Here is a 12,353-nt window from a genome sequence, read left to right as displayed (position 1 = left end):
GTGTCATTGTCTCCTATTACCCCAGATGGAACCGTCTCATTGCAAAGAAACAAGCTCAGGGTTCTCATTGAGTTAGCATTGTAGTGAGTTAAAAAGGCATGTTTAAATACATATAAATAAAATTATTAATTTTAATTTTAATTGTATAGCAACCAACCTCACCCCAGCGGGCCGGGGTAAAATTATCAATTGACCGGTCCGCGGCGAAAAAAAGGTTGGGACCACTGCTCTAGAGGATGAAGGTTTCTTATCAAAACTCACAGCTGCATAGTTCAAGACCTCTTCATCAGCGACCTGATAAAGAACAAGAACTGTTTATAAAATTTTTTTGATTTACAAAAAAGTTATTTGCTGTATTTTCTAAGGAGAGGTCAGTGTACACTTTCTTTTGTGTGTGTGTGTGTGTGTGTGTGTGTGTGTGTGTGTGTGTGTGTGTGTGTGTGTGTGTGTGAAATGTGCCTAAAATGTGAAAAAAATGTTAAAATTGAAGATAAAACACTGGATTTTGTTATTTGGTTGGTTGTTTGAAGCCCCTTTATACAACAGTAATAAACATAAGGTTTAATTGCCATAATTGTTTGTGATACTGATTTTTATGATTTTAAAATCATAATAAAAGTAAACAAACCTTTTTGTAGTTTAAGTAAATGTCTGAGCAGAGCAATGATCACGATAACACATATTACATTGGAGATTGTTAAGACAACAATCCACTGCATATTTACTGAGAAGATTAAAAACAAAAGAAATTTGAATCAGTATCACTGTAAGTGTCTCTGACTAATCAACAGGAACATAAATGTTCTCCAAGTCTTACTTGTATCTGCAGCTTTAATTCCATTCCCGAAGGATTTGTCCACACTCAGCCACAGCACAGTAGAGCATTTCTTTACCAGAGGTTGTGAGCTTCCTCTTGGGGAGAGTGTAGACACAGCTCTGTGGAGGAGAACCAGCCTCAGAGCTCTTCTTACACTCATCACTGGTGTTTCCATGAGTGTAAATGATTCCTGGATCAGATTCTCCTGAGCCCAACCAAAAGGGTTCCAGATGTAAAGTCTGGTGAAGTGCCCAGCATTTCTACACAGAAGTATGTTCCTGTATCCTCTTCTTTCACATTTGTAATGTCGAGATTAAACAATTTTTCATCACAATTTTTCATCCAAAACTCTGTTTGAACCAAACAATGTAACAATGTAATTTGTCACTGGACACACCACATTTTATATTAACATCTTCTCCACTCTTTAGTTTTTTAACTTGACTCTTCTAGATGTTAGAAGGTTTCACTGGGAAAGAAAAAACAGATTGTTTAATGGTTTTTAGTAATGAAGTCAAATGTGTCGTGAATTTTATAAGATTCTTTAATATAAAAATATAAAAATGTAACTCACCTGATGTTAAGAGGCAAAGAGCAACAAAGAGTGTGATCATCGTTCTTGTACAAACAAAGTGATAGTGATGTTAGGAACTCAGACAGTTCAGTAGAAAACCAAGTTTAGAGTCAACCCCTGATTGGATGATTTGAAGCTGTGGTCTGATTTGATTGGTCCAGTGGCTGTAATGAGAACTGATGGTGGAGTTTATACCCAGATATGACATCATGTCATACAAGCAAATATTTTACTAAACTGACAAATCTTCCCATGTGGCTGTTTTCTCTGACTCCAGTGATCATAGAACTCTATCCAGATAATCACAGTGCACTGGAAAGTCCGAGATGACCTGCAAAGCTGAACTCAGCAGGTATTGGCTTAGTTTATGTATTAATACATGTTTTTTTTCGTAACTGACTTTAAAGCAATGAATACAAAAAAACGTGAAAAATGCAAGAAGGAGTGATGAGATCTCCACTAGAGGTGTGAACATATGTGTAATTCCCATTCCACCTGCTACAGAAGTATTTACGGAAAAACGATGACAAAGACTAATAAGTGTAAAATATTTGACATGGTCAAGATTGAGTTTGTGTACTGTGTTGAGTGCAGGATTGTTATGTTTCCCAAGGCTCAGGTAGGAATAAGGAGATGGGAGACAGGCATGGGACAACTAAATAAATCCTTTATTTTTATTTATTTATTTATTTATTTATTTATTTATTTATTTATTTATTTATTTATTTTTATAATTTATCTGTAAAAACTGTTATGTATTTTCTATTAGCATATGATTACATTTCATCAGTTTCATGTTTCCTCCTGGTTCCATGCTGTATGCCAATGCACCCAGTTACCATGTGTGGAATCAGAGAGGTTTGGTGGCATCTTGGTGAAGATGTTATATACTGGGAAGGGGAGGCTTACACACAAGTCTGTTTCCCAATTCACCACAAGGACTAGCCAGCAGAAGCAGGCTGCAGATGAGAAGATTAGGGAAAAAAATAGCATGAAAATTACTGCACTAATACACTAGTCTCATCACATCACCCTGTGGTCAAAGCTCCATGGACGCTTGAGTTCTTTCACTCAAACCTCACACACCATGTCTATGATCCAAGTCTAATCTACATTATTCAAAGACATTCTAGACATTTCTATGCTTTCACTATAATACACTAGTCTTGTACTGACCCCTTGTGGGAAGAGTTATTTGTGTTTTGAGTTTCTTGTGTTTTGTCCACACAGAGCTACCGTAGTTCAGGTATTCTCTTAACATTCCTACAAGTCATACTCCAGAGTGTTAAAGTCTGTAAACTAATATTTTGGCCCCTTAACATATCTGTCTGTAAGTATTTGTTTGATAGTGATCTGAGCTTCCATTAGATACCAAATTTAGTCATTTTACCATGTTTTCTATTTGTAATTTATAAGAAAATATGTGGCGCTATTACTGTTAGCTTCCTTAAGGCATTTTCCATGTATATTAGCATCATGCTAATCGCTCGCTAATAAGAACGTTTTTTTTTAGGGTTTTAGTTATTTCTAAGCTCCTTATTTTATATTTATATTGTAATATGCATTCTCTTTGTTTCTGTATGTTACAGTTTTACAGTCTTTCCAGTAAAACACACTAAAAGAGCAAGATGCTTCCTAGTTCTTTATTGGAGACTGTTAGCTATCTGTAAAGCTAGTTCACACACAGTAGTAAAGGCAGAATAGTAAAAAGACACATGGAAGGTCAGCCAAAAGTTGATACAGAAGACAACACTGCTCTCCCCGACCACTAGAGTACAGTCAACAATGTTGGTGACCGGTGGGAAACAATATCGGACTGTTCCATTTTCAGTGGTCACGTTCCAGTCAATGGTCCAACGCAAGCGTTTTGGCAGCAAAAGAACTTGCTAAAGCAGCTGCTGCTCAAGCACAGGCATCATACACTGAAAGAGAAGCAGAGGTGATAAAAAAGAATACAGAGCTCGACCTGACCTCCTCAAACTGTGTCTACAGAGTGCAGCTGCAGCTGCCAATGTTGAAGCAGAGGTCCTCGAGGCAGTGGCTGAGGAAGAAGGTGGAGATACCTGGTTTCCAAAAAACAGCGACAACGTCGTCCAGCCCATACCAGTTCCACCTCCGCTGGCTAATACCCGCTTTAACTCCGCACAAGCCACCACGTTAGTGCTTCCAGCAGCTCAGCGATTAAAGTACAGTGATTTTGTGCAATATAAAGTTGAAGAGCACAGCATACAAAACAGTGAGATTAGTGAATATGGGTTTCAAGAGCTATCAGTGAGGCATTCATCACAGTATGACATCATCAGTGGAGCAGATTGGTCTTATTTACATTCACAGAATTTAGCAGACACCCTTATCTAGAGTGACTTACAACTGAGCAACTGAGGGTTAACAGGCTCAGGGGCCCTGCAGCTTGGTGGACCTGGGGTTTGAACCCATGACCTTTCGATCAGTAGCCCAACACCTTAAACACTGAGCTACCCCATTCTTATGCGGGAAAGCTTGTTCAAAAATTCCTTTTTTGCATTTCACTCGCGGTATCAACCCCAGTTACTACTGACCACAATTTCCATCCACACTCTATGAATCTGTCTGCCCCTTTCCAGCTCAGGCTATTGTCTCCAGGCCCTGTTGTTAGTGCAAACGAGTCCAATTCCCCAGTACATAACTACATGAGAACAACCTCTATAGTGTGATATGCTCAATGCAAATAATCATGTGTTAAACAGTGTTTATTGTTCAGAGAACATGAACAGGAGCTTATTTATTGTAAAAAAAAAAAAAACCTCAGCATCACATATTGTATCTAGGTAACATTGTATTTTATAAAATATATAAATAATGACTTAAACACGATGAAATCCAAAGTAGCATCGAGCGGTACCAATAAGCCAGCCGTGACAGCGGAGATGGTCACAGATGTGACTGTTTATGTAACCGGCAAAAGAAAATAACAGATACAGTATTGTCGACTCTTCAGCCTACATGAAACACAACTGCCCTCTACAGGTTTTTGAATTTCCCTCGCCGAACATTTGACCCCCCTTCGATTGGCTCTCGCAGAATGCCGGAAGTCCTCCCGGCATTCTTTTCTCCGAGGCGGGCTTTTTAAATGGCCACATCTGTACTAGATCTTAATGCTGCCTTTGACATGGTAGATCACACCATACTCTTACATAGACTGGAAAACTGGATAGGCAGCTCATACAGAACGCTGCTGCCAGAATTCTGACCAGAACGAAAAAATCTGAGCACATCACTCCAGTCCTCAGGTCCTTACACTGGCTTCCAGTTACATTTAGAATAGATTTTAAAGTATTGTTAATCGTTTATAACAGCAGTGATTCCCAACCCCCGGTCCCCGGTCCGTGGATAAGTTAGTACCGGGCCTTGAAATATTCCAAGAATTTTTTTTTTATAATAAGAATAATTGTCTTTTTTTAAGTGCTATGACATGTCATGTTATTTAATCCAAAACATAAACAATAAATAAATTAAAATGTGTTTCTTTGAGCGCCTTGCGATTGCTTAGCAACGTGTCGTATCTGAACGGACTGCAAAAAAAGCGCGGAGCACCTGAAGTGACCGAAGTATGTGGAGAGCTGAGCGGGCATCAGCCAACTTCAATGGCTAATTTCATTGTGGGCAGTTCTGGTAAAAGGAAAGTAGATGACCAACTCGAAAATAGCGAGAGAAAAAAAAAGTCAAGCTTCAATCGTAAATACGATACCTCATACATTAGGTATGGATTTACAACAACAAGCGATTCCGTGGCGCCAAATCCGTTGTGTGTTATTTGTGGTGAAAAACGGCAATGAAGCCGTCAAAACGTCAGCGGCACTTAACCAACAAACACCCAACTCCCAAAGACAAAACGGAGGAGTTTTTCGGAAAAAAAACGTGAGTTGGACGCTCAGCGGCAATTTTTGATATCCTCAACATCAGTCTGGTATTTTTTGTTAAAGGTTAAAGCTTAATCTCTAATTTTATACTTTTAAAACTTATTGGCTGAAATCACTGTGTGTTTGCTATTATATCCTAAAACTGTCTGACAGTTGAAACTGGCTCTTATTTTCATACAATTATCCTTTGTTGTCACCTGTTGGTGAGTGAAAACACTAAGTTGCTGTTGAAGCGATTGTCTTTAGTGGTTCTGGAGAGATTTGACAGGTGACATGGACTGGCATTTTCATACAATTTGCCATTACTGCCACCTGCTAGTGAGTGAGTGCTGCGTAAGTTGCTTTTTTTTTTCTTCATGCTGGCATGAACGACACCAGCCTGAGGCAGTCGGATCACCACCCCCCTCCCTACACTGAATTGATTGTGCTACCGGCATTGTTTTCATTTGACTTCCTGACTCAGTGCTGTTGTTTCGTGGCCACCTACCTAGAGTGCCCTGCACAAGGAACATATTTTGTGTTAATGTTTTTAAATAGAAACACATAAAAATAGTCACACTGTGGTATTTGTGGAATATGTTAATAAATTAAAAATACTCTAAAAATCATATAAAATAAAAGACTCTGATACCAAATATTCTTTCTTCAGGAAAGTGTTTTTTTCCCTTCTTCCCTTTTCTTAATCCTCTTCCACCTGGTTGATAATTGCTGTTTTTAATGTTGACTGTTGACTCTGTTGTGTTACACTTTATAATATAATAACTGCATATTCATTTAAAAAATCTCCCATTTTGACCTCTGACCTTTTCTTATAAGTGCATGAACCCCCGGAAGGCAAGATGGGCAATGTTCTTCACGCGCTTTCAGTTCTCCGTGACCTACCATCCAGGGAGCAAGAATGCTAAAGCTGATGCTCTGTCACGTGTGCATTGATAGGTAGACCAGGACACACCGCCTGAACCCATCATCCCCGAGACCCGTATCCTCGGTCCGATCCAGAGGGACATCCTGAGATCTCCCAGGCCAACGCGCAGATGCCGCCACCTACCGAGTGTCCCCCAGAAAGAACCTACGTGCCCAAGAAGCTGCGCACCACTCTCCTATCATTGTCCACAGACGTAAGGGATTTTGTGCGGAGCTACGGGGTTTGCAACACTTCGAAGGTCCCTCACCAACTTCCCGCAGGACTGCTATAGTCTCTACCGATTCTACAATGGCCCTGGCCGCACATCGCTCTGGATTTCATCACCGACCTGCTCCAGTAGAATAATTACATGGTCATTCTCACAATCACCGATCGATTCTCGAAAGCCTGCCACCTGATCCCTCTACCCAAGCTTCCCACCGCATTTGAGACAGCAGAGACGCTGTGTGATTCTGTCTTCCGTTACTACGGACTGCCCGAAGACATTGTTTTGGACCGAGGTCCCCAGTTCACTTTCAAACGACTGAACGTCAACGTCAGCCTCACCTCGGGGTATCACCCACAGGCGAATGGACAAATGGAGCAGTTAAACCAGGAGATCATCTGCTTCCTCTGCTCATACTGCCAAAACAATCAGACGGTGTGGAGCAAATATCTGATGTGGGCAGAGTATGTGCAAAACTCCCTCATCAAACCCGCCACTGCCCTGACGCCCTTTCAGTGCGTCCTGGGCTTCCAGTCTCCCCTCTTCCCATGGTCTGGCACGCCCTCTGACCTACCGGCCTTCGAAGAAGGTTACAACGGAGCGTAGAAACATGGAGCATGGCACATCGCCAATTACAGCCGGCCGTAAGGAGACAGAAAGACCAGGCCGACCGACACCGCAGGGCACACCTGGAATATCAACCCAGTCAGTGGGTCTGGCTCTCAAACCGCAACATCCGCCTCCACCTACCTTGTCGCAAACTGAGCCCCAGGTACGTGGGGCCGTTTCAAATCAGGCAGATCAACCCGGTCTCTTACCGCCTCGCACTGGCCCTGACCTACCCCATCTCGCCGACCTTTCACGTCTCGCTGCTTAAACCTGCTGTTGGGCCTAGAGAGAACCTGGACCACCCCATTGATCCGCCGGATCCACCTCCGCTGCTGATTGACGGGGAAGCGGTGTACCAAGTCCGCGATCTGCTGGACTCCAGACGCCGAGGAGGTCACCTGGAGTACCTAGTTGACTGGGAGGGCTACGGTCCGGAGGAACGCTCATGGGTGAAGGCGGGGGACATCCCAGACCCCTCGCTTACAACTGAATTCCACCAGCGATATCCTGACAAGCTGGCTCCTCGTTCTCGAGGATGACCCTGGCGTCGCACAAGCCCCCGCGTCGGGAGTCGCTCGCAGGGTGGTGGGGGGAGGGGGAGGAAGGTTTCTGTCACGGTCAGCGCACCACCTGGTTTTCTCAGTTCTGGTTTCGGTTTCTGCTTCTTTGTTTTCGTTTGTGATTGTTTGCTGCCTGCCCTGACCCTCTGCCTGTTTAACCAAGTCCGATTTCTGCCTGTGCTCTGATATTGTGTTTACTTGCCCTGACCCTGCCTGTACTACGATTTTGTCTTTATTAAAAAAGCTGCAAATGGATCATCCGCCTCACGGCTCTTCGTTACAGGTGTAAGTCAGGTGTAAAAAAAGCTGCAAATGGATCATCCGCCTCACGACTCTTCATTACAGGTATAAGTCAGGTGTAAGGTGTAAGTCAGGTGTAAAGTGTAAGTCAGGTGTTAGGTGTAAGTCAGGTGTAAGTCAGGTGTAAAGTATAAGTCAGGTGTAAAGTATAAGTCAGGTGTAAAGTGTAAGTCTGGTGTAAGGTATAAGTCAGGTGTAAAGTGTAAGTCAGGTGTAAGTCAGGTGTAAGGTGTAAGGTGTGCCAGGTGTAAGTCAGGTGTAAGTCAGGTGTAAGTCAGGTGTAAGGTGCAAGTCAGATGCAAGTTATCATTGTTTAATAGAGAACTTTTATTCTAGTGTGAATGTGTTGGTCACTACAACACTCATTACAAGAAAGATACTGACATGTCCATGTGTTGAAGTGATGAACTATATTAGTTTTATCTTTAAAGTATTCTCTCTCTACTTATTACTGAAGTTTCTCAATAATGAAACGTGTCTCTGAGCTTCAACTTCTGTACTAATGTTCTAATGGCTGGCTTTATAAAAGTCTAACAATTCTTTGTGTCATTTGTTTGTATCTCTCAGATAAAAAAAACACAGAAATGTTTCCATTAACAGTCACACACACACACACACACACACACACACACACACACACACACACACACACACCCACACACACACACACTATCCGGTGTGATCGAAAGTACAGCACAAACATCTCAAACAAACAGCAGCATGAGGCCATTAAGGTTTTAAGCAGAAACAGAGGTGTGAAACTGCCGTGCGATGAAGATTTTGGACCTCCACTGAGATGAGGCTGACTCTATGAGAATCCTGAGACATCTACAGATCAACCAGCTCCAGTTGGAGTCTATGATACCAAGAGGAGATCTGAACTCCATGTGATCTTTATACCAATTCAACACTTGTTTGACTGTATATTTGTAATCACACCCCCAGTGTCACCCATATGAGGATGGGTTCCCCTTTGAGTCTGGTTCCTCTCAAGGTTTCTTCCTTACCACTGCTGCCTGAGTCAGCTCAGACTTGCTCATTGGGGATAAATTCATATACATACATACATACATACATACATACATACATACATACATACATACATACATACATACATACATACATACATACATACATACATACACACTGTGAACTATATATATCATGTCACCATACACACACTTAGGAGTGTCTACTTAGGAGCTCACTTTGTGCACAGGGACATTGTCATGCTAGAACAGTGTTTGTCCTTAAAGTCTTACTTCCAGTGAAGTGGAATCTTAAACTACACCATTCATAGACATTCTAGACAAGTCTACACTTTCACCTTTGCTCTGTGTGCACGGTTTCTAGGGAAAGATGTCAACAGTAAGTGGTGACAGTATGGTGTGAGTGGGTAAGCTAGCATCTCATGGTTTGGTTGTTAAATCCTTTTCACATGCTCCACTATTACCTGAGGTTTCTATTTTTGTGCTGTGACACTGGGGACAACAAAATGTTAACCGTGTCTACAAAATATAAAGGTTACATTTGTATTCATGCAAAACTTGCACACAAACTGTTGCTGAAATTTAACACCTTTGACGTGGTAAAAAAAAAAACTCACTGTCCTCATGCTGGTGTTTAGTTTGAGATCATCTCACACTAGACGATACATGGGAAAGTTAATAGAAACAACAAACCTGCTAAAATGTGTTTAGTGCTTAAAATAGGAACCAGCACTTATTCTGTGTTTTTTGGGGCTATAAATGATGGCACAAGGCAACTGTGGACTGAACTGTAAGATTTGTTTATTAATTCTCTACTAAACAGAAATTTTAATACAACACTGTGGTATTTGTGAAATTTGTTAATGTAAATAGTCTGAAAACATTTAAAATAAAGCACTTCTTGGCACATCATCGGTCTCAACATACATTTTTAATCTGATTTAATGTTCGGTGTCTGAAATGTAATTTCAGGTTAAACAGCCACATCTCATCAGTAATGTTGGAATCTTTATATTCAGCCCTCTTTCACTTACAGGCTCTTAATATTTCTGGAAAAGTTAATGTTTTAGTTAAAACAGAAATAAAAGTTTAAACAAATTGTGCACCAATAACATTTTCTTAACAATTTAACCTTCAAAATCAAACAATAATATTAGTTTTTTTTTACATTTTTGAAATCATCTGCTCTATTTCAAGAAAAAATGCTGAGAAAAACTGAAGAACGCTTCAGAAGGAAAAAACACAAATGTAAAAAATATAATTTCTCTATTTTATTTTAACTTGAGCATAAACGTCTTCATGGGTATTTTTGGCTCTGGATGTTCTGGAGGATGAAGGTTTTTTAGCAAAACTCACAGCTGCATAGTTCAAGACATCATCATCAGCAGCAGCAGTCTGATGAAGAACAAGAGCTGTTTATTAATCAGAGCGGATTAAAAGACTAAAATAATGACTACACTGATATTTAGGTGAATAGATGTCTATTAAAATTCTCTGTGCATTCAGATGTGGATTTATTTAACAGAACAGAATCCCAGTTAATAGAAGACTGGATTACCTGATTGGTGGGAATTTGATGGTTGCTTGATGAAGCATCTGAACAATAAGACACACAAGTAAAGATGAAATTCACATCATACAACAACTTTATACAATAACTCTATAAATAACAACAAATAAAAATAAACAAACCTTTTCTGTGATTTTTATATAAAACTCCAAGCAGAAGTGTGATTACGATAACAGAGAATATATTGGAGGCTATTAAGGGATTAATCCACTTGTTTTCACCTGGAATGATGAAAATACACACAATGTATAAATCTACAACTTGTATAAATATTGTATGATTTATGAACAGTGAGAGGTTGTCACTATGGAACATTCTGTTATAGACAGTGAAAGGAAACCAAATTATTACTTTCTGGGCTGCTGGATGAATCTCTGTGTGTTGTTCCAGATGTATTACTGTGTGTCGTGACTTTATCTTTACAGATAAATCAGAAAAGGAGAAAATAAACAGATATAACACTAAATATACATAATGTGAAACAGTAAATATTTGTTTACCTTCAGAATGAAATTAAATTCTTACTTGTTCCAGATGTTGGACGGTGTGTCGTATCTTTATTTTTACAGATAAATCAGAAAAGCAGCAAATAAACAGAAATGATACTAAATATAAATAAAGTGAAATATTCAACATTTAATACATATGTAGACATAATTCTGGTTAAAGTGTTGATCTGGAATTAGCAGGTTATCAGAGTAAAACTGTTTACCTTCAAATTGCAGACGTGTTCCAGATGTGAACTTCACATTACTTCCTTCCATTTCTCCACAGAAATATTCTCCTTCATCATCTTCTCTTGTTTTTTTAATATTAAGATCAAATTTATTGTCATTTACACTAATACTGAAACGAGCATCATTAAATCCATCACTAAATCTGTAGCCCAATTCGCTCTTGTATGGTTTTGCAAAAAACTGAGGTAATTTTCCTGAAATCTGTCTGTACCAAACTACACTATCTTTCTTTGTGTCACTGCTAATGTTACACTTCATAGTTACATCTTCTCCACGCTTTACTGTTATCACGTCAATCTCCTTGATGTCAGAAGTTTTCACTGTAAAAATGTTTAATATTTAATGTCAGTAAATGAGTTAAATATAAAATATTATAGTTTTACATTAAAGTTTCAGAAAGTTACTCACCAGCTGTGAAGAGAGAAAAAAGAGCACAAAGAGCGACAAAGAGTCTGATCATCGTTCCTGTTCACACCAAGTGATCTAATGAACTTGTGTGTTCAGTACAAAACCAGGTCCAGACTCACACCTGATTGGATGATTTGAAGCTGTGGACTGATTTGATTGGTCCATTAGCTGTAATGAGGTGTGAAGCTCACAGTGAATTCTTGTCTATTCTGATGGTGTGACGAGTCACATGACTTTACAGATATGATACACTGGAGCTTTATCAGTCCTGTGTGCTGAAATCTCTCTGATAGAAGAAGTTTAATGAAGAGCAAAAAATGTTGAGTTTAGCTTCTACTTTGCTAACAATCAAACTAACTTTAGAGCTTCTAGTTAAAGCTTGAGCTCCTTTTGTACCTTCAACGACCGTAAATATTTATTTACTTTCATATTTTTGTTGATTAATATACAAAACACAATCTCTCAATGATTCCATCCCAGTGACAGAAAAATAAATTAAAACACCTCTGATATTTGTTATTGACATTTTGTTTATTTTGTGTATTTTATATTAAACACTAACAATAACATGAAACATGACCTGGTCACCTGAACCTTGTTCAGACCTTCAGTCTCAGACACGTCTCAGTTTGAACTGGTGCGATTTGGGTGATGAACTGTCATACCACCAGAACTCACACACACACACACACACACACGCACACACACACACACACACACACACACACACACACACACACACACACACACACACACACAC

The 12,353-nt window shown here is 39.8% G+C and overlaps 2 protein-coding genes across 3 annotated transcripts in view; both read right to left on the bottom strand.

Annotated features, from left to right (window-relative positions):
• Window positions 1-573: 573 nt before the first annotated feature.
• The window catches only part of LOC125138963, a 32,864-nt gene continuing 21,084 nt past the window's right edge, over window positions 574-12,353 (bottom strand). For both annotated transcript variants that reach the window (XM_047801457.1, XM_047801456.1), the window contains exon 4: window positions 574-724. In XM_047801457.1, coding sequence (XP_047657413.1) covers window positions 594-724 — 131 coding nt within the window. In that variant the 3' untranslated portion in view covers window positions 574-593. The remainder of the gene's footprint in view (window positions 725-12,353) is intronic.
• Window positions 9,777-11,846, bottom strand: LOC113647944. The gene is made up of 5 exons (XM_047801454.1): window positions 11,594-11,846; window positions 11,161-11,505; window positions 10,571-10,669; window positions 10,437-10,474; window positions 9,777-10,273 (listed from the first exon to the last, which is right to left on the bottom strand). Exons 1-5 carry the CDS (start codon window positions 11,643-11,645, stop codon window positions 10,145-10,147), a joined length of 663 nt encoding a protein of 220 aa, XP_047657410.1. The 5' UTR covers window positions 11,646-11,846; the 3' UTR covers window positions 9,777-10,144.

Source organism: Tachysurus fulvidraco, chromosome 16, assembly GCF_022655615.1.
Source record: "Tachysurus fulvidraco isolate hzauxx_2018 chromosome 16, HZAU_PFXX_2.0, whole genome shotgun sequence".
In the NCBI taxonomy this organism is placed as follows: domain Eukaryota; kingdom Metazoa; phylum Chordata; class Actinopteri; order Siluriformes; family Bagridae; genus Tachysurus; species Tachysurus fulvidraco.
This window is presented reverse-complemented; position numbering and strand designations above follow the sequence as displayed.

Excerpts from the sequence above, each read along its gene's own strand:
- LOC113647944 (XM_047801454.1), bottom strand. The coding sequence starts at position 11,645 with ATGATCAGACTCTTTGTCGCTCTTTGTGCTCTTTTTTCTCTCTTCACA. Across the intron at positions 10,670-11,160 it reads AACACGTCTGCAATTTGAAG|GTGAAAACAAGTGGATTAAT; the intron begins GTAAACAGTTTT and ends TCATCATTCCAG. Across the intron at positions 10,274-10,436 it reads ATCAAATTCCCACCAATCAG|ACTGCTGCTGCTGATGATGA; the intron begins GTAATCCAGTCT and ends GTTCTTCATCAG.